Source organism: Mastomys coucha, unplaced genomic scaffold (genome assembly GCF_008632895.1).
Source record: "Mastomys coucha isolate ucsf_1 unplaced genomic scaffold, UCSF_Mcou_1 pScaffold5, whole genome shotgun sequence".
Lineage (NCBI taxonomy): Eukaryota > Metazoa > Chordata > Mammalia > Rodentia > Muridae > Mastomys > Mastomys coucha.
Genome location: NW_022196911.1, coordinates 38,949,347 through 38,972,095, shown reverse-complemented (window position 1 = coordinate 38,972,095; position 22,749 = coordinate 38,949,347). Strand labels below are relative to the sequence as shown.

The 22,749-nt window shown below is 45.5% G+C and overlaps 1 protein-coding gene across 2 annotated transcripts in view; it reads left to right on the top strand.

The window, feature by feature from the left end:
- The first annotated feature begins 330 nt into the window (after window positions 1-330).
- Window positions 331-22,749, top strand: part of Adra1b (adrenoceptor alpha 1B) — a 57,826-nt gene continuing 35,407 nt past the window's right edge. The window contains exon 1 of one of the 2 annotated variants that reach the window (XM_031353562.1): window positions 331-1,701. In XM_031353562.1, the coding sequence (XP_031209422.1) occupies window positions 753-1,701 (949 nt within the window). In that variant the 5' untranslated portion in view covers window positions 331-752. The remainder of the gene's footprint in view (window positions 1,702-22,749) is intronic. The other variant, XM_031353563.1, reaches the window with a different exon arrangement.

Sequence of the window (22,749 nt, the reverse complement as noted above, 5' to 3'; positions counted from 1 at the left end):
GCACATTCCCTTTGAACCCATGGCTTGACTCCAGGAGCCCCTATTAGAGGTAAGCATCCCCACCCTACCTTTTAACTGAAGCTGAACAGGAGGGAAAATAATCCCAGCGGGCCCCCTGGGGTGTAAGAACCGGGATGCCCACACCCGAATCCCCTGCTCTGCTACCCGCCCCATCCCCGCAGAGGGAGCGGTGCCGGGCGCGGCTGGTCTCCAGGCTGACCAGGCTGGCGCTGGCGTCGGGGCTGCGCGCCTTGGCTGGACCCGCATTGCCCCCTAGTGCCGCACAGAGTCAGGGCGCCCGGGCTTCCCCGCCTGATGTCACCGCCGTGCAGTCAGCCCAGAGGCGGCTCATTGAAAGCAGACCCTCCTCGCGATCGCTGGGCGGAGAAGGCACCGCGGTCCGCAGACCCGCCGCGGGCCGGGCATAGCCCGGCACCCCCCGGCCCCGCGCCCGCTCCTCCCCGCGCTCCCGCGCCAGCCCGGCCAGGCGCGCCTGACGTGGACCATTAAACTTGGAGCTGCCGCCTCGTCCCCTCTCTCCTCCTCCTCCCTCTGACAGGCGAGCGAGCCGCTGGGTGCAGGCAGGCGACGTGCTGCCGGGCTAGGCTGCCCGGGGGAGATGACTTCTCGCCAGGAGGACGCCTCTGGAAAGAAGACCACGGAAGGAGCAAAGTTTCAGGGCAGCTGAGGAGCCTTGGTCGCAGCCCTTCCGAGCCCAATCTCCTCCCTTGCTATGGAGGGCGGACTTTAAAATGAATCCCGATCTGGACACCGGCCACAACACATCAGCACCTGCCCACTGGGGAGAGTTGAAAGATGCCAACTTCACTGGCCCCAACCAGACCTCGAGCAACTCTACACTGCCCCAGCTGGACGTCACCAGGGCCATCTCTGTGGGCCTGGTGCTGGGCGCCTTCATCCTCTTTGCCATCGTGGGCAACATCTTGGTCATCCTGTCGGTGGCCTGCAACCGGCACCTGCGGACACCCACCAACTACTTCATTGTCAACCTGGCCATTGCTGACCTGCTGTTGAGCTTCACAGTCCTGCCCTTCTCCGCTACTCTGGAAGTGCTCGGCTACTGGGTGCTGGGGCGCATCTTCTGTGACATCTGGGCAGCGGTAGATGTCCTGTGCTGCACGGCCTCCATCCTGAGCCTATGTGCCATCTCCATTGATCGCTACATTGGGGTGCGATACTCTCTGCAGTACCCCACGCTGGTCACCCGCAGGAAGGCCATCTTGGCGCTCCTCAGTGTGTGGGTCTTGTCCACGGTCATCTCCATCGGGCCTCTCCTTGGATGGAAAGAACCTGCGCCCAATGACGACAAAGAGTGTGGGGTCACAGAAGAACCCTTCTATGCCCTCTTTTCCTCCCTGGGCTCCTTCTACATCCCACTCGCGGTCATCCTGGTCATGTACTGCCGGGTCTACATCGTGGCCAAGAGGACCACCAAGAATCTGGAGGCGGGAGTCATGAAGGAAATGTCTAACTCCAAGGAGCTGACCCTGAGGATCCACTCCAAGAACTTTCATGAGGACACCCTCAGCAGTACCAGGGCCAAGGGCCACAACCCCAGGAGTTCCATAGCTGTCAAACTTTTTAAGTTCTCCAGGGAAAAGAAAGCAGCCAAAACCTTGGGCATTGTAGTCGGAATGTTCATCTTATGTTGGCTCCCCTTCTTCATCGCTCTCCCTCTTGGTAAGTTGGGGGCTGGCGGAGGGAAGATAAACATTTCCGTACCTTGATTTTCCTGATGATCTCACCCCAAAGTTTTTGTGTGGGTTTGGTTATTTTTATGCCATCAGTGTGTGTTCGGAGATTGGATAATACTATTTGTTCTGCAAGGGCTTTGCAGATTGGGGAACTGGCTAAGAACCAACTCAGGTGTTGGTGAAAAAAAAAAAAAGCTAAGATACTAGGCACTTGAAATAGAAGCACAGGATGGGAAAAGAATCTGGGATGTGGAATGACTCAGTCACTGGCCTCAGTTTAATAATTAAAAAGGACACTGGGCTCCAACATCACGCCAGTGTTATTTCGGTAGTAACGGTGTGTCTGAGAAGGCAGCGTCACTAACGCAGCATACCAAATAGTTTGTAGTTACTGCAGACGCGGCATTGGGGAAGCAGGGAGGCGGCTCCTACAGAGAGAGGCAGTGTTCATTCAATATTTGCAGGGACCACGTTTCTCAGCCTTGCAGAGGCTGCGGTCTCCCTCTCCCCCTCCCTGCTGGCTCTCCCCTTTCTGCACTGTCCTTCTTACCAGATAATAGGAGCATCTTACAGCCACACAGCTTCCGAGGGCCTTTAAGTTTCTGAAGCTTAGGATTTCAAAGAGAAACATTCTCAGTTTTCACCCCCAAAAGGCTCCCAACTCTGGCGATTTGTGAAATGTTCAGAATTTAATTATAGCTGACCCTCACCTTTAGCGATAAGATGCCAAACCCAGGCAAGATGGAACTCAGTGCCTCTAGCCCATGCTCCCCCACACACAAAGAAATGTGTCCATCTTATTTAGCTTGGTGGTCCTGATAAGTGAATTGTTCAAAAGGCTGCCTGATTCCTGCTGGGAGTGGGAGGGAGACAAGGTCTGTCTAAATGGTAAACAGAGAAGAAGGTTCGGTGACATGCTGTTCACATGGCTTGGGAAATCCTTGTCCCTTCTCTGGTGCATTGATCTGCTTTATTTCTTCTCCTATCCCTGATGGGAACTGGAGGGAAATGAATGGAAGGATGTGCTCAGGCATGCTATCAGAAGAGGGGGCACTACTAAATACCACAGACTTCATATGCCAGTCATACCTGCAGGGTTTCAGAGGTGGCCAAACCCCTCCAGCAGCTATGACTCCAAAGTCACACTGCTTCTGAGAGGAAAGGATGAATGAAAAGGAAGTAAATATTTACCGAGAGTTTCCTTTTTTTTTTTTAAGGAAAAAAAATCTATCCAACATACTGTCTGCATGATCTTTTTTAAGGAAGTCTGGCAGACTACTGCCATTCAGAAATATTTCTTCCAATGGTGTTAAGTAGAAAGAGCTTAGAATTCTGCCCCAGCAGTGATTGCATCCCACTGCAGAGGAGAATGATTCGCCTTCTCAAGGTCTTGGGACCTTTGGCAGCCTTGTTCTGTTAACAACGGGTGACAGCTTGCACTGTACCGGACCATCACAAAGATCAGGGTTCTGTGGAGGTGTGATTTGGTCTCTTACCAGTCATATGACCTTGAGGTAAGCACTGCTGCTTTGTGAGCCTTGGCTTCTTCATCTATAAGAGGGACTAATTAGTATTCACTCCAAGGAGTTGTGTTGATGTAAGGAGAAGACAGTGTAGAGTGTGAACCACAGCAAGTAGTTAATCAAAATTAGGCATGAGTACTCTAAGCCAAGCCCCACTCCATTGTGAGTTTCCTCTGTTTACTACTCCTGGCAATCCAGCACCTGTTAACTTTCTCCAGGATCTACCTGCCAACATACAGAGGCTATGGCCAGAGCATGTTTCAGAAGAAAAATACCCCAGTAGCACTCAGAAATCATCATAGGCACAACCCTTGGCTCTGAGATACAAGGGAAATGAAAAGCTCCCAACAGGTTGGAAAGAAGAGACTCAGGTGGTACAAGCTACTAAGTTTTACTTTGATCTTGGCCATCAGTTAGCTTTGTGACCCTGGACTTGTGGCTGTGCCTCTCTGGGCTTCAGATCTCATGTATGGACAATAAGATGGTTAAATGAGAAGAAGGGGAAATGAATACAATGAGCACCTGAGAAACTCCATAGTAACATAGCCTTCAGGGTCCAACTTACAGAGGCTTTGATTCAGTAAATCGAATGGATCCAGAATCCCCAGGAGACTCTGAAGGGGTGGACCATACTGAAACTTTAAAAGTCATTGGCCAGAGCATCTCTCAGCCCCCTTTAGAGCCCAGTATCCTTAAATGTTGCTAGTTTGGATCTTCCCCAGCTACCAATGGTGTGAAAAGGTATGGCTTCTCTCTGTATCGTATGCTTCAAGTTGCCAAGCCTGCCTTTTGGGTCTTCCTTGCCTGTTGAGACTCTGTCCTCCTAGTCTCTGGGGTCCTTCAAGTCCAGGCAATAGCAGTGAAAGGTAATCTGTGTCCCCAGCCTGTGGTATTGACAGAGCTTGCTTCTCCTCTCCTACCAATGGAAACTCTGATTATCTACACCATGATCACCTGGGAAAACCTCTAATATGTTGTCCCTGAACAAGCTCAATGAGCATCCTTCTTCCATGGAAGCCAACAGATGAGGTGATTCACGTAGGTGAGCTGTGGGTTTGCAATGGTTGCAGAAAGGTAGTCAAGAACTCAGCCAGAAGGTACGCAATCGATGCTTGATTTCTTAATAATTTAACATTATAGCAAGAGGAAGTTGTAGTTACTCCAGGTAACAACATCTGGTGAGAAGTAGTATGTTAGGCAATAGGAGCTGTTTTGGGGCATCTGAAGATGATTCCAAATTCTAAATTTTCCATCAAGAATTTTTTAATCAGAGAAGGCAGAGACAGACGTGTGGAAGACTATGCTCGACAAATAGGGAAGTGTAGGTAGGAGTATCTTTCGATCCAGCTAGACTCTTAGGTGCCTGGGTGCCATGAGATTTCCATAGCCATGTTTGTTTTCTCCATAGGAAAGAAGGGTTGGGATTCCTTCTAGAAGGAGGGAAAATAGACATGGCCCTACAGGACCCTGTTCTGTGGCCTCATTTGTTTTTCTTCCTCCCTTATTTTTATTTTTGGGAGCAGGGTTGGGCCACCTGCAGCGAGGGCTCCTGTGGAGCCCTCCCCACCTGTACTACCCCACTCCTCTCCCCACCCTTTCCCTGTGACCTCAGAATAAGTTGCACCAGGGACCAGTGCTCACTTATTCAGGGTCAGAGATGCATGATCATCAAACAAGAACCTCTTTCTTTGGCCCCTGGAAATGAGCCAGAGAGTGACAGAGAATCTGGACTAGAATATAGAAGGATTTCTATCTCATGGGCCATGCATGATGTCCAAGAGAACCTCCAGCTGTTTGGTATGACAATGAAGACCAGCTCCCAGCAGAGGGGAGACAGCCTGGTGAAGGTCTGATGAAGTGGCAGGACTCTTGAAGGAGTGTATATTTCAGTACGGGATGTGAGGAGGGGTGGTAGGAAGTGCCAGGCAGCCAACAAGCGGCTGGGACTAGAGAGCTGTTTAGAAAACACTGGAAACTTGCCTTGCTCCAAATCTTTCTTCCGCCTTTTAAAATGCTGAAAGGCACTAGGAAGCCATTATTGAACTAACTGCTCTCCCCTCTAAATAAATGAAGGTCAGTTTCAAAGAAACAGTTGTGCTCCATATAGTACTGAACCAAATAGCGACTGATTGGGCTCTCTTCTCATTCAAATGGGGGCTGAGGAATTTCCACTGATTATAAGTGCAAGTTAGAATGAGGGTCTCAGACCTAGAACAGAGTCACCGCCACAAATGTATATGGATCTTCCAACTCGGCCGTGGAGAGTCCTTCAAGAAAAACAGCTGCTTTGAGAACTTGGTGAGGAGGGAAAAAATTAAAAGCAAAATTCTTCCGAAAAGAAGGGCTTATTACTGAGGTAACAAACTCTTGTCCATATGTTAAATATTTAACCAAAGACTTCTCAAAGTGCCTACTATGCCCTTGGTTCTGCACTAGAAGCTGGGCCTTTGAACTAAAACTAAACACGGTTCCTATGTGCCTACTCAGCATATGGTTATTGAGTTCATACTTTGAATAAACACTCTACTGGGCTTCCGATGACATCCCCCAATAACTCTGGCAGAGATGTCATGTGTAGTGACTGCTACCTCTTCATAGATGAATATACCAAAGCTCCATTCACTTAGATTCTTACCCAGGCTCCCACAGCATGTCAGTGATAGGGCCAAGGACTGAGTCCAGCCCTGTTAGAAAAGACCATACCTCATGCACTGCACCTGGCCCTTTCTGTCCACTGGTGGCAACTGGCTATCATAGTAAATGTTCTCCAGGAAACTGTAAACCACCCTGTCACCACCCTGTCAGAAGCTAGGAAGGACAAAGTCATTGTAAAATCCTGACCATGGGAAAGGAAAAAAAATGTGGGAAAGAAAAAAAAAATCCAACTGATGAAGTGTCAGAGCAGGCCATCCATGTTCAAACTTAAAGGTAGATTTTCTCCAGGCCTACTGCATTGTGGAGGCTGACCATCCCTAGGATCAAGGCTCTTGACCATCAATCAGCTAAGCTGAAGGAAAAGGTGGAAGGAAACCTGCTGTGAGTCTCATCTTTAACTGTGCATGCATCCATTAAGTAAATATGAATTTACCACATGGATACTTTGTCCAGGAATTTTCCTAGAGAAACTATGGTAAGGAAGATAATGAAGGACCATGGAACTTACTTCAAAAAGAAATACAAATACATCAGTGATAAGAGAGTAGAATTATCTAATAAGGATCAGTATATCACGAGGTCCCAGGGGAGTAACATGCAAGCAGAAGGCTGAACAGTACAGTTTAGAGTAGCTACTTTGGTAATGTTGGTAGGAGAGAGATCCATGCAGTCTCCTGTAATAGGGAATGAAAGTGAACTCCCACAGCTTAGGATGAGAATAGGCATGAGTAAGACAGACTACAGACATGGGCAGAAGCCTGGCCATGATGGGACTTTTGGGCCATGTTATAGAATTTAATTTGGGGACTTGGTGTTGGGTTTCTGTTTAGGTGGTGGTGGTGGTTGTTTTGCTTTGTTCGTTGATACAGGGTCTCAGGTAGCCCAATCTGGCCAAAACCTGGCTATGTAGCTAAGGATGACCTTGAACTTCTGATCTTCCTGCCTTCGCTTCCCAAATGCTGATGTTATAGACATGCACCACCATACCTGGTTTATGCCCTGCTTGGGATGGAACCTGGGGCTTTGTGAACACCAGGCAGGCACCAGCAGAGCTGAATCTTCAGTCCTAGATATTGTCTTAACTGTAATTGGCCACTATGGAAGGAGTTGAAGCACACCAAGACTCTATCTGAATACTGTCTCTAAAATGCTATAAGGCTAAAGAAGACAGTTCAGCAGTTAAGAGCACTTGCTGCTCTTACAGAGAACCACAGTTTAATTCCCAGCACTCACTCACATGGAGCAGCTCAGAATCGCCTACAACTCCAGCCAGGTGATCTGATGTGCTCGCTCTCTTCTGGCTTCAAGAGCAGCTACATTCGTGTGTGTGTGTGTGTGTGTGTGTGTGTGTGTGTGTGTGTGTGTGTGACTCTGGCCAACATATGAAACAGAATGGATATGGGACCAGTAGAAGGTCTCAAAGGTGCGGTGGATGGAAACAGTGATTTAGACCATGCTGATGACAATGGAAAAAGCAAGAAGCAGACAAATTTGAGGACTTGGTCTGGGATAGCATAGGAAGGCTGGTGAGAAAAGTATGTCCAGAATAACCTGGATGTTGGCAGAGAACCACCTGGGTATCGCTTGTTGACCTGGGGAATGTGGGGAGCTGGGAGGGCTGAGCGGAAGCAACAAGATTCCTCCCAGGGTCTTTCTCAGACACCCTGCAGGACTCAACAGACATTACAGTGGGCAGGATCTACTGGATATTATTATTATTTGGGCAAAAACCATCTGACCTAAGGCCAGGAGTCTCTGTAAGCAGCCCCGGTGCCCAGGAGAGGCATCTGACAAGAACAGTTTTGACAGACCAAGCCTCGGACCCCAGCACAAACCTATCATACCAGAATCTCTTCTGAGGCCAAGAATCTTCAGCCCTTAACAAGTTTTCCTGGGTGAATTCTCATGCATCCAGCATCCTTCTTATACCCAGGCAGCCACAGATCAGATACTTTATGGAAATCCAAGAAAACATGGTTAAGCTTCCACCCAGAAGCATCCTCAGTCCTACCCAGGCCTTTGGTCCAATCCATGGAAGGAGAGGAGGCAGGAGGAATGGTGGTGTCTTTGAACTAGAGCCCCCTGACTATGGAAACAGGATGAGCACTATGGAAGCATCCTTAACCACACAGGGCATAGTGTGTAAAGCTGCAACCCAACAGGCAAGTCATGTCATCCTTGTCTCCATAGATGAAAACACCAAGTTCAGAGAGGCTCAATAACTTGCTCAAGGTCACATACCTAGTAAATGGTAGAATCCATCAGAGTGTACGCTAACACTCAGTAAGCATTCATTGTGCTGTCCCTATTGTTAGTATACTGCTTTCCCTGAATTTGTCAGAGATCCGATGCCCAAAGTTTCCACTGGCTCATAACAAAATGAGAAAAACATTGTGTTCTTTCAAAACTGAAATGTATTCAATCTAAATGACTGTCCTTTCAGTCTGAAGACTATATCCTTTCTATTTTAAGACACCAAAATAGCATTTTTAGATGGAACGATGATAATGAATGGTAATAGTTGTGTGTAGGGTGTGTGTGTGTGTGTGTGTGTGTGTGTGTGTGTGTGTGTGTGTGGTGTTGTAATATCCTATTTGATAAGATTTTTTAAAAAATAGCAACCTCTGTCAGTTGCCTCTAAAAATATCTGAAATTTGAGTTTCCTAAGAGTTTGGAGTCATAGACAGCACAAAAAGATTAATGGGGGGAAAAAAAGAAAGAAAGAAGGGAGAAAGAAAGGAGGGCTGGAGAATCGAAACAACCTCAGCCTTCCAATGAAACCAAGTGGGTTGGGACAGAGGAGCCAGGACAGAGGGCTAGCCTATGCAGAAGAATGTGCCAGGTACACAGGTGGAGGTGGCCAAGTCTGCAGGGGCACAGAGGGCCACATAAGTACCAGAGGGTCACCAAGGGCTCCATGAAGGCTTTACGTGAGTGTGTGTGAAGCTGTAAAAATCACAGATGGCTGCCAGCCTCCATCTGGAAATTGCTTTCTCTCATATCTGCAGGCTTTGTCTTCAGCCATTGTATTCCCTGACCACCTCAGATGATACACTAATGACTTCCATACATTAGACCTTCCCAATTGGTGCTGGGAGTGAGACATACCCCACAGCCTCTGCCCTGTCCTCTTTCCATGGACTTGTGAGGTAACTTGTGAAATTATCCCTATTATACAGTTAGGGGTGTGAACTCAGAGAAGATGGGGGAGCTTTGCTTCAAATGAGTGCTGATCATGAATTCAAACCCAAGCCATCAGATGGGCTTCTCATTAAAGAAATGTTGAATGGGAGTATATGAAAGAACACGGGAAACCTCTATTCTTAGAAGGAAACAAGGAAGGGCAGATGGCCACCGGTCACAACCTCACAAAGATATAAAGATCATAAAAATAATTGGGTCGTTTCCTGGCAAGATGAACTGAAACCTCTCTTTTACTGTTGACACTTTTGGAAGACCTTTCAACTTCATGGCTTACTGTTGCTAATGACAAGCACATTTGATCAGGTTTATAGCAAATTTTAGAAAAGACATATTTAGAAAAATGTTTTCCCAGTGTTGTTTCTGGCTTCTTTACCTTTGAGACTGGATTCACCGCCTCCATCCACCTTCAAATGATGCTGGCACCACAGGACACTTCTCCATCATGGGTCGTCCTACGCCCTTCCCTTGATGTCACAGGCCGGGCAAGCTGGCATTGTGGACAGGAGTATTTCTAGACACTGTGTTCCGTGGCAAGTAGCTAGTGATGACCTAGCTATGCAGAAGGAAAAGCCTATGAAGTACACACACAGAGTGGATAAAATCGCAAAGGAACAGAATGTGGCCTAACTCCAGAGTCTAATAGCCCTTATACCAACACCTGCAAAAGGAAAGGCAGAGCATGGAATGGGGCCACTCAGCAAAACAGAGTCATGGAAATAGAGAGGATCTCTGTTGATCTCAGTTAACAGACCTCACTTTGGAAGACTACGTAATAATGGTCTTGTGTCCCTGAGGTTTCTTCCTAGGTTTTAGAAAAATCCATCTCTTCAGAATTAGCCTGAACACAAGTGTTCTTGAGGGTTTCATCCTTCCATTGGCCAGGTTGGCAATCAAATAGAACCCCTCCTCAAAGCAGACCTGTAGGTAGGAAGTCAAAGCTAACCAATTATTCTGAAATGCAGTTATTATTATGTTGAAAAGCAAATTGATTGTAGAGTGGGAAAGGCGCTCCTTAGCATATTAAATAAACAAGGTCTGGCAGCCAGTCAAGTAAGCAAGGACTGTAATTTGAAGTGGTGACAAGTGGAAACATTTCATGAGCTCTGCAGCAAATAGAACAGGATGGTGTAGACCTGACTTCTATTGGTGACAAGCCCTGAAGAGTTGTCTGTGGCCCATGGCCTACATTCCTGATGAACAAAGGCAAACTTGCAGCCAAAGGGGTTTCATTTGTTTTGTTGAAATATTTTTCTTCCCATCCAAATTCACAGACTCCTCAAATCCTAGGTTAAGGGGCTCTCCTTGGGATATCACAAGAATGAACTTCTGGGTATGATGGTTTACATATATGTAGTATGTATGTATATGTATATCATCTTAGGACCATGGTCAATTTAGACTGTGTCATCACACTTTCTGTTTTGTATGACGACTTTTAGCAATTGGTTTGATAAGCTACTTTTTTCTCTCAAACATTACATCCTGACCAGTTTCCCCTCCACTCCTCCTAGTTCCCCCTGCTCCCCCAGACCTACTCATCCTGTTTCCCTTAAGAAAAGAGGAGGACCCCCAGGGATATCAACCAAACAGGGCGTAACAAGATGCAATAAGACAAACTGTTAGATCAAGTCTGGATGGGCAATTCAGGAGGAGGAAAAGGGTTCTAAGCTCAGGTAAAAGAGTCAGAGAAATCCCCTACTCCCACTGTTAGTAGTCCCACAAGAACAGCAAGCTACCCAACCATAACATAGAGAGAGAGGACCTAGGTTAAACCCATGCAGGCTCTGTGATTGTTGATTCTGAGTCCCATTGATTCTGTGGGACATGTCCTTATGCTATCCTTGACCCCTCTGTCTCCTATAATCCTTCCTTCCCCTCTTCCTCAAGATTCCTAATCTCTGGCTAAAGTTTGGCTATGGGTCTGGCATCTGTTCCTATCTTTGCTGAATGAAGCCTCTCTGGTTACAATTATGCTAGGCTCTGGTCTATGAGTAGAGCAGAATATCATTAGAAATCATTTCGTTGGCTTTTCTTAATTTTGATTAAGTCAGAAGAAAGAGAAAAATGAAGGAAAAAAATCAGTGTCTTCCAGTACCAGAGTGTACATACACCCAGTCCACTCTCCCCTTAGCAGTCAAGGCACTGGTAAATTCACCACTAGTATTTAGCCTTTGATATGTTGTTCCATTATATTAAGCAATCAACTTAAAGCATGGGAAAATATAACGTAATGTCATTTTTTAAAAAGTTGGTTAAATATATATATAGGTTTATTCATCTATCATGACATAAGCATGATATTTGTACAAGAAAAAAAGTGGTTCTTTGATTAATATGCAATCTCACTTTTATTTTTATTACATTTTATTTATTCCATGTGGTAAGGGGTGCATGTGCTAGGGAGCAGAGGTTAGAGGACAACTACAGAACTCAGTTCTTTCCTTCCCACCATTCGGGCAGCAAGGTTGGAACTCAAGTAATCAGCCCTCACAGAAGGTACTTCCCGTAACACTGAGCCATCTTGTCAACCAGCCATTCCACTTTCAAAAGCAATGAACTGGTCTGCAGAGATGGCTCAGTGGGTGAAGTGCTTGCCGAAGAAGTGTGAGAATATGGGTTTGGGACCTAGAACACAGGCTCAGTACTTCTTGCCTATCATCCAATGTAGTAGTAAGGTAGACAGTAGAGGCATAAGAATCACGGGCCGGCTAGCCTGGTATACACAGTACTTAGCAAGAGACCCTGTCTCCAACAAACTGTGGAGAGAGAGGACCATACTGGAGGTTGTTCTCAGACCTAAACGCACACATACGCACACACACAAACATGCACATATGCATACTTGAAAAACAAAACTTAAATCTTTAGCTTACTTCCAGGAACCACTTTAAAGTGGTAAAATTAACTTTTTCTATCCTCTCATGAGTTCACATACTGCAAAAAGGAAACACTCCATTTGTAATTAAAGACATCAGATTAAGAACATGAACAGAATGGAAATCGGGTTTTAATAGAGTTATTGTTTGGACTTCCACACTGTTTAATGAGTTCAGAAGAAAAACCACCAAAAGAAAAAACTTCTATCTATCGTTGGCCATCTCTTTAATCACGTTCATGTGTATGTTCGCATTTCACCTGCTTGAGACTTGGTGGAGCTTGCTTTCACAGTTGTGTACTCAGGCTAGCTGGCCCTCCAGTTTCTGGGAATTTCCTCTAACTCCTATCTCATCATAGGATCACTGTGATAATGATCCTATGACGGCTCAGAGCTGCCTCAGCCACTTTGATATGGGTACTGAAGATCTGAACTCGGATCCTTGGACAGAAAACATTAGCTCATCATTTTTACTGTAACTTTACTCATATCCTGTTTGCTGCTTCTCAGCCCTGGGAGCACTTACAAATTCTCCTGGTTCTTCCTGACACTGATACAGCCCTGTCCACTCTTCCGTTCAAAAAACACACCAGATCGTTTGGGATTTTTTTTTCCTCTTATGTTCCTTTCACAATAAGATTTCTTCTTACTATTCTCAACAGCAAGAAGCCATTCATTCATACATAATACCATAAATGAAAAAGACAAGCAAAGTAGACTTTCTCATAAAACGGCTCGGCCTTTGGTCATTAATAAACAATGGGAATTCATTGCTCACGGTTTTAGGGGCCGGGAGAGTCCAAGGCCAAGATGATTGTGGATTCACCCCCAGCCCTCACAGATAGCAACTTCCATGAGGAAAAGCACCAGTGAGCTCCCCCGGCCTCTTCCAGGAGGACACTAATCCTGGCCATGAAGGCCCTGTTCCTGTGACCTCTTCCAGACACCCCCTCCCAGTGTTACTGACAGAAACATTTAACATGCAAGTGGGAAGCTAGCAGGACTCAGGCATCCAGGCCACAGTACCATAGTTTTCTATGTACTTTCCAAGATTGTGTTTGTGTCTGTATGCCTGGGTGTCTGTATCTGTGTCTGTGTGTGTCTGCGTCTGTGTCTGTGTGTGTCTGTGTGTGTGTCTGTGTCTATGTCTATGTCTGTGTGTATGTGTCTGTATGTGTGTCTGTGTATGTGTATCTGTGACTGTGTCCGTGTCTGTGTGTGTGTCTATGTCTGTGTGTGTGTCTGTATGTGTCTTGTGTGTGTCTGTGTCTATGTATGTGTGTCCATGTCTGTGTGTATGTGTCTGTATGTGTGTCTGTGTATGTGCATCTGTGACTGTGTCCGTGTCTGTGTGTGTGTCTGTGTTTGTCTGCATGTATGCAACACACATTGCATCACCCCAGGCTTTTTTTCAACACTCATCAAACACAGCCTTCTTGCTATACCAATAAATCTTCAGTCTTCTCATTTTCTATCTTTTTGTTTTTCTCATCTTTTCAGTGTGCCAATGGGTTCTATAACAAAAGATGCCACAATGTGCCTAGCCAATCTCACTATATAAGCAGACCACTTAAATAAGTAGGCAAGGCACACACAAGGCTACTCCCTCACAAGGTACAAGTGTACAATAAGAGTATATCCCTTTCACATGCCTGGCCCCGATCATCCCTTTCCACCTTGGAGATAACTACTGTCACCAGTTTCTGGTATACCTTTTCAGAATTAATCTATGTATATGCATAAAGTATATTCATATGTCCCTTTCCATGGAGATAGCACTCTATAAACACTAGATTACTCTTGCTTTCTTCATTGTACAGTGTATGAGGCAGACTTTCCACTCCAGTATAAACAGAGCAGCCTTGTTCACAGCTGCATACTATCTATTCTCTTCTCTCCAACTAAATCCCTTCAGAAAGGCATTTAGGGGCCTCTACAGTTTTTTTTGCTTGTTTGTTTTTACAAAATCATATTTTTACTTCCACACATACTTCACCATCTTCTACCTTGATAAGTTTGTATAATATAAAATCCTTGAAATGGAAATGAAAACATTCAGGGACAGAGACAGAGGTGAGACAGGATCTCATGGAGTCCAGGCTGACCTTGAACTTGATATGAAGCTGAACTTCTGATTCTCCTGCCTTTTCCTCTGGAGCGCTAAGGTGACAGATGTGTGTCACTAGACAATTTTATGCAGTGCCAAGGATGGCGCTTAGGGCTTTGTACATGAAATGCAAGCACTCTATGGACTTAGCTGAATCCCAAGCCCCAAGAAGCTGTTTTTTTTAACTGAGAACTCCTTGCTGCTCAGGGGCCCAGAAATTTTCAGGTGTCAAAGTAACAAGTCGGCATCCTCACGGAGGTTCCCAGATATGAGGCTCAAATGCCTCAGATCCTTCCAGCTAAATCAGGACAGCTTCGCGGAGTTCAAGCAGGACTTCGTGCCGCCCTCTTGGAATGCAGCAGCCATCTGCCAGGGAAAGAGAAACCTGGAATGTGTGCATTTCACCCAAAAGCTGGGAGTAAAAAACAGTTGCCTATGGTGTGAACCAGAGTCAATCTTTCACTTGGCACCCAAGTCCATCATGGTCCATGCCAGTGGCCCCAGGCTCCAGGAGTGACATCCCAATTTAAAAACATGAAGAAATCAAAAAGAAATTCTGATCCTGGGCTGGTGCTCTGCCTGAGTTGGCAGAGTGTTTGCCTAGTATACAAAAAGTCCTGAGTTCCCTCCCCAGTATCAAATGTCCCAAGAGTGGTAATTCACGTCTATAATCTCAACACCAATGAGATAGGGGCAGAAGGACCAGTGAGCTACACAGGGAGTTTGAAGTCAGCCTGATCTAGAGACCACAGAATGAGAAAGTGCTATATCTAGCCCCCAGTATCAAGGGGCTGTGTTAGTAAGAAAAGACTCCCTGGGCATCCATCCCTAGCCCACCCCACCGTGAGGGCCTGAGTGGCTGGAATGCAGTGGATAGTCTATATTTAGGCAAGAGGATGACACGCTCTCCACATTTTAGTTTCAGTATTCAAGCTGTCCCCTGAAGAGCTCGGCCTCACATGCTGGTCACTCACTCCAACACGGCTCTGCTCCTCATAAAAGGGAGCTTTACAAGAAGTGGATGGGCTCTGGCTGGGCAAGGGCATAATTTGATCTTGACCTTGAACTGCTGATCAGGAAGGAGAGTCAAGGTTATTTTCAGAATGTAGTAAATCTAGAGTTGTTGGGACCGGCTGCTAGATGGACTGGGAAGAGGTAAACTTTGACACAACTTCCACAAGACTAGGAGGATTTCAAGGGGCCTGTGATGAGGCAAGAGCTCAGCCAATGGAGACTCAGACCCAGACTGGGAGGCCAGTCTTGTCATTGTCACCATCGCTGCCCTGACACTCCTTGGTAAAGAGTGCAGTGCTCCCTCCTCAGAGACAGCCTCTCGGGTTCTTCAAGGTCCCTGGCTGCCTAGAACAGAGGCTGCCTAGAGTGGTAAGCCAGAGTACTAAAGTCAAACAAATCCAGTCCTGGCTCCACCCTATCTCACTGAGCCTTGACTAATCCATCTATTAAAGGGGACTGAATCATTCCCCTTGTAGGAGTGTAGTGAGGAATTGGTAAGAAATATACTGGAAGGATTCAGCCAGGCCACAAACATTAGTAAATGGCCCACAGGCATCTGCTATTAACACAGGAAAACTCCAGTTCAGCCACAGCCTAGGAAAGATGGTAACAATCTATCTGTATTGCTGTGACCATCACGGATCCTAAGAAAGGAATACATCTTTGGACAAACGGGGAAACAGTAGTGTTTCAGGCCTGTAGTCCCAGCACTAGAGAGAGGTCCAGCAGGTAAAACATCAGGTTGGATCCCCAGGACCTACATGGAGTCGAGGAGCGGACCTACTATCGCAAGTTGCCTTCAAGTCTCCACTCATGTACTATTGTGTGTGTGTGTGTGTGTGTGTGTGTGTGTGTGTGTGTGTTTGTGTGTGTGTGTGTGCTTGAACACACACTAAACTAATTAATTAATTTTACAACAAAACCAACCCTTTAGTGCCATAAATCAGTCTAATTTGTCTGAGATGCTTCACACTTTATCGTCTCAATGGTCTCAGCCAGGTGACCCTTCTTGGCAAAGAACACCAGAAACCGGGCATCATTTCTTCCTCATGTCTAAGGTTTATTTCTATTTGTTAAATCAAAGTCTAATCCTCTCCTAAAAACATCAAATTGTAGGTTAGTAGATTAACTGGAAGCTTTTCCTCAGCGTCTGTCTGCTTCTTGCTCTCTGCATAAAAGGAATTGTATCATCACTTTCAGCCCTCAGAATTGGTTCACTTAAACCACAAACATTCCTCCAACCAGAATGAGCCCAGGGTCTGGCACAGTAATATGTAAATAAATAAGGCATTTTAATTAAGTCAACGTCTTGGCTCCTGATTTCAAGGCCTGGCTTCCAATGGCTCAGGAAGTCAGAGCAGTGAGGTAGAAAATGGGAAAGAGGAAAGAAGGAAGAACCCAGACTCTCTCTTTCACCCTAGGCTTAGAAGGACCCAAAATATTCTGTTTCTGGCTGCCCTGGGAGTCTCAGCCTTAAGCAGTCTCCTCTGAGACTCAATAGCATCACCAGTAACTTGCTCCAGTGGTGGCTGCTGAGGCCCACTCCAAAATAACTGAGTCAGAACTGCAGGTGCAGCCAAGAATATCTGGGTTTTTTGCTCTCTGGGCTATACTGATGCTGGCTCAAGAACCAACCATGCAATATGGTTTGATCACACCCCCTGAATCTGCCCCTGTTTGCAGCATTCCAACACAGTTCAGAAGCCAAGGGACTATATTCTCACTACTGCAGTTTACACATACCCCTTTACTTTCACATCGTGAATGTTAAGTTCTTCATGAGGCAAGGAAACCACTGGGTATTATTTAAATGATGCTCCCAGTGCCATCCCTATAGAAAATGACTTGGGAGCAAAGCCTGAAATGGACCAGCCTGATACTGAATTCTACCTTCTTAAGAATAACAGCCCCTTGCCCAGAAATAATGAAAAATACAAAAAGTGGATGTCCTAGTGAGTTATTATTGCAATGGTGAAACCATGCCCAATACTAAGTTGGGGAGAAAAGGATTTATTTGACTTATACTTCTATATCATAGTCCATCATTAAAGGAAGTCAGAATCAGAACTCAAAAAAAAAAAAAAAAGTAGGAACCTGGAGGCAGGAACTGATGCAAAGGACAAGGAGGGATGCTACTTACTGGCTTGCTCCCCATGACTTCCTCAACTGGCTTTCTTATAGAACCCAGGACCACCAGCCCATGGTGGCACCCCACCTACAACAGGCTGGATGCTCTCATTTCAATCACTAAGAAAATTCTCTACAAGCTTGCCTACAGCCCAGTCTTATGGAGGCATCTTCTCAATTGAAGTTCTCTCCTTCCTCTCTGATGATATTAGTATGTATGTAATTGACATGAAACTAGCCAACACAGTAAACCAGTGAGATTGAGTAATGGCACCTATTATGAACTCTGATAACCTGAGTTCAGTCCTCATGATCCATGTGGGAGAAGGAGTGAACTGAGTCTTGCAAGTCACCCTATAACGTAGATGGGGAGGACAAATCAATAAATCAGCATTCCCTATGGGACTGCTGTGAGCCTTGTCATCATTTAGTGATCCTTGGTCACTTGCTCTGACGTTCTTGGGCTCCCACTTCTCACCAGAAAGCCAACAGTAATATTGCATCCATATCAAGCTTGTTGTGAGAATTAATCAGAGTACCAAAGACAAACATCTCTAACCCAATCCCTGGAGCACAGTAAGGACTAATGAGCTGTTGGTTTTCTTCTTTCTCCTCCACTGTCAAAACTACCCCATCCAGGGTTGGTTCTCTGGGAGTCTTGTTTATTGACCAATTAGCTAATATGATGAGTTAATCCTCACGGAGGTGTGAATTTATGATAATGGTTTCCTGTGTTTGCCTTCAAAATACCATTTGCCTCACAACCTGGGGCCTTACAGTTTTACCATTAAGATATGATTAAGGATGGAAATAAAAGGAGGGAGGGATGCAGAGAGACTCTCCTGCACAGGGAGACTTTCTCCCACTTCTAAGCATTAACCATCGAGTAGTCAGAATCAGTGAGAGAATCCCCAGGAGTTGGCAACGAGACAAGAAAGAAAATATGCCTTTAAAGCTGCAAGTGAGCCTCAGGCATCTGAGTCTCAGGATAGGTGTGAACAACACCAGATTGAAATCAAAGACTGATGGGTCATTTGCCAGTGCTTAATACAATTGCTTGGGATCTGTGGAGTTGAATGTAATAAGGCTTCATTAAAAAGTAGTTATAACAACTAATAAGACCCTAATTAAATTAGCTTTCACTGGGCAAGCTGCTTGTGCGGTCCTAATTAGGTTATTTGCTGCCATTGGCTGTGCCTGAAGACAAAAGATGGCTGTGATGCTTGGAAAGCTGGGCCTCAGACTGTGCAAGACACAGTGAGAAAGTCATCATTGGCCAGGAATGTGGCCCCGATTGCTCACCCAGCATGCATGAAGTCCTGGGTTAGATCCCTAGTACTGCATAAACTGGACATGGTGTGCATGTGTATCATCCCAGCACTAGGAAATGAAAGCAGAAAAATTAAAAAGAAGTTCATGGCCATCCTCAGCTATGCAGGGAATTTGAAGCCCTCCTGAATTATAGGAGATCCTCCTTCAAAGTGAATGAATAAAAACCAACACACAACGAGGCCATGCATTTGGGGACAACCAAGCCTCAAGTAGCCTCAGCTCCCCCCAAACTCATGGTGCTAGGCCAGAGTGAGCCTATTGCTCTGAGGAGCTGACAGTAAAGACAGAGGTGCAGTTAAAGAAAACTGCTGAGGTTTCACTAGTAGATGAGGAAACTGTGCTCCTGTGAGATGGGAATATCCTTCTGTCCTGTCTTCTGGAACTAGGACAGAGCAGGGAAGCCCATGCTGACCTCCCCTGAGGAAATGAGAGAGAAACAGGAAGGGATGCATTCCTAGAGGCTCTTGATGGTTGGTTGGTTGGTTGGTTGGTTGGTTGGTTGGTTGGTTGGTTAGTTGATTGTTTGGTTTGAGAGAGTGAGAAAGAGAAAGAGAAAGAGAAAGAGAAAGAGAGAGATTAAGGCTGTGTGTGTGTGTGTGTGTGTGTGTGTGTGTGTGTGTGTGTACACGTGTGTGATGTAGTTCTGCACAACACGCACTGCTGAATTGCTTTGAAGCAATCTGCTCATTGTGTCCGCCACACCCTTCCTAAGACATAACTGTAGTCAGGATAGTGCCCTGCTCTGCTCCCACAGGTAACTGTTGAAGAAGTCCCATGCATGTAGGAGTGTTCATCCACATTTGGAGTCTAACCTACTATATTACTTATTTTTTCTTATGCTATGATTTTAAAAAACTGAGAAAAGTGACATAAGGCAGGTTTATTTTGACTCCCAGTTTGAGGATGCACTCCCAGCTTGAGATATCCACAGCTAGGAAATAGATGGACACTGCTGCTCAGCTGGCTTTCTCCTTTGCTTTCAGCCTAGGGCTGCAGCCCACTGTACCACCCACATGTGGCGTGCGTCTTCCAACCTCAGCTAATGTAACCTAGAAAATCTCTCACAGATCTGCCCAGAGGTTTATCTTCTAAGTGATTCTAGAGACTGTCAAGTAGACTGACAAAATTAACCATCACACATACCTCATGTAACCAACCAGTCTTTGTGCTTTATCCCTCGCTGTCCATACTGTTGGAGTCCCTTGTTTTTGGTTATTCTTCTAGACAAGGGTCCCTTCTGGGACCGTTGGACACATTACTTAATCTCTATCAGCTTCCACCCCTGGCCTATTGAAGGGATGGCACTTTACTTACCTCACTGTATCAATAAAAGAATTTAAAAGATTTTAAGTCAGGTATGAACAACTTACACTTACACCCTTCCAGCCAGAGGAGCAGTGATGTCCCCTGATCAGACATATCCGAAGCTTCTACACCTGGGGCCCATAATACCCTTCCCCCACTCTATCATACATTCTAGTTTTGTTTGCTCTTGATTTTTGACAGCACAGGGCATCATGTATTCCAGGCTTACTTCAAACTTGCTGTGAAGCCAAGGTCGGTTTTTACCTCCTGGTCCTCCACCTCTGCCTCCTGTAAGCTGAGATTGCAAGCAGGTACCTCCACACCCAGCTCTGCACTGTGACTTCTCGCAGCTCAAATGTGGATTCTCTTTTGCACATTCGCCCCAATGCCCCAGGGAGGGACCTCTAACTCTCCTGTGCTTTCTCTACTTTACCACTCAGGCCTCAGATAAGCTTTCTGGTGTCCACAGAGTCTCATCTCACAGAAGCCCACAGTAAGGACTCATGACATAAAAGGAAGGAAATCAAAAGAACCATAAGGAAGGGGTATGACCAGTTCCAACATCTGCCCAGCTTTGGAGCCAGTCACAGTGTAGGCACAGAGTATTTTGATACATTCCTTACTCGATCAAATTTCAGTCAGTCTCCTAGACCTTCTCTTAGACTGACCTTGGCACTTCCTTGTGTAGTCCAGTTTTATCAAGAATCTGGATAATCAGTCTAAATGTAAACTCCTCCCGACTCTCAGTATCTGCCTAATTGGACATCCATCCTCCACCAGTCCCCAGGATGCCATTACTCTGGCCTGTCTTCAACAAGAATCCTATATAGGTTAGTGCAACACAACTCCATCCACCTGACATTTCCTGCTGATGATTTCCTTTCAGCGCTTCCCCACCCCACACCTACTTCACCCTGGCTATGTTCTCCCACTAGCCCATGCCATATTTGGAGTTGAGCCATCTCTCTCCCCACCGCCAAATCCCATTGCTGCCATCCCTACTCCTTTCACAACGGTCCTGGGTCCTTCTTATGCTTTAACAATATCATTGGGTTTTTTCTTTCATTGTATTTAATTTTTTATTATTTTGTTAATTTAATATATACATATGACTAAATATTTAATAACAGTAGAACTAATGATTTAATGATTAAATAATTTAATTTACACCATTTACACACCTTTTTCTCTCTCTCTTCAACTCCTTCCATTTCCTCTAAAGATTATTGACGTCTTCTTATTTGTTATTGCTACATATGTATATGTATATTTATATGTATATGTATACGTATAATATGTATCTATCTATCTATCTATCTATCTATCTATCTATCTATCTGGGCTTAAGGATAACCACTTACTATTGAATAAACTATCGAGGAGCTTGTCCCTAAGAAATTGATTCTCTCTCTCTCTCTTTCTCTCTCTCTCTCTGTCTGTGTCTCTCTCTGTCTGTGTCTCTCTCTCTGTCTGTCTGTCTCTCTCTCCCTCTCTCTCTCCCTCTCTCTCTCTCCTTCTCTCTCTCTCTCTCTCTCTCTCTCTCTCTCTCTCTCTCTCTCTCTCTCTCACAGCCTTTAAGTGCCTTCACCAAGGAGTAGAGACTGGAGAACTTCATTCCATCTACATGACACATCAGCGGGTGACATCATTTAGGCAGGTCTTTAAGCAACCATATTGTTGAGATTTCACTGGTGCAACTTCCTTGTCAAGTCTCGAAGGCAAGGCCTCAAGGAGGTGTGCTGGTCTTCTGGCTCTTGCAATCTTTTTTTTTTTTTCAATATCCCAACTGCAGATTCCCCTCCCTCCTCTTCCAAGTCCCTCTCCTCAGCTCCCATCTCCCCCCATCCCACTCTCTACTTTGATTATGGAATAATATATACATGGGTGCACAGGACATATGATGGTGGCTATAAGTATCTACAGTTGTTTTTATTCTCCTTTCATTCTTCTCAGTCAAGCATGTGTGTTGTTTTGATGATAAGAAACAAAGCAGCAGCCAGGCAGTGGTGGCACACTCCTTTAATACCAGCACTTAGGAGGCAGAGGCAGGCATCTTTCTGAGTTCAAGGCCAGCCTGGTCTACAGAATGAGTTCCAGGACAGCTAGAGCTACACAGAGAAACCCTGTCTTCAAAAACCAAAAAGAAAAAGAAAAAAGAAAAAGAAAAAGAGAGAGAAACAAAACAGCAAAGACAGTTATTTAAGTATGTGAGCTAGGGCTAGCAGAAGGGCTCAGCCAGTAAAAGCCATGCAGGCCTATGACCTGAGTTTGATCCCTGGAGCCTACCTATCTAAAAGCTGGAAGGAGAGACCTGACTCCACAGAATTATTCTCTGACTTCTCCATGTGTCCCTATGGCATGTGCACTCAAACACACACACACATACACACCATCCACGTGCATACATCATAATAATAAATACCTTCAAGGAGAATAAACAGGTAAGCTTGGGAGAGCTACATAGCTTGCCAACTTTGCCAAACGTATCTCTGCTGATGCAGGAATCTCTGAACCTTACTGTGGTGCAGCAACAGCTGGAGGCCTGACAGCCTTTGGTTTTATTTCCTGTGACATCTGCGAGAAAAGCTTCTTTTTAGCTGCAAAGTTTATGCAGAAAAGCTGATTAACACACACACACACACACACACACACACACACACACACACACACACACACACGACGTCAGTCTTTATGGTGACCTCTTTAGTGGCTAAAGTCTCACAAACAGGAGAGTAAGTAATATGTCATCTAAAACAGGAACTACTGCCATGGAATTAAGGATACAAGTTACGAGGCACCTACCATTTTCATTTTTAAAAAAGAATTTATTAGCCGGGCGGTGGTGGCGCACGCCTTTAATCCTAGCACTTGGGAGGCGGAGGCAGGCGGATT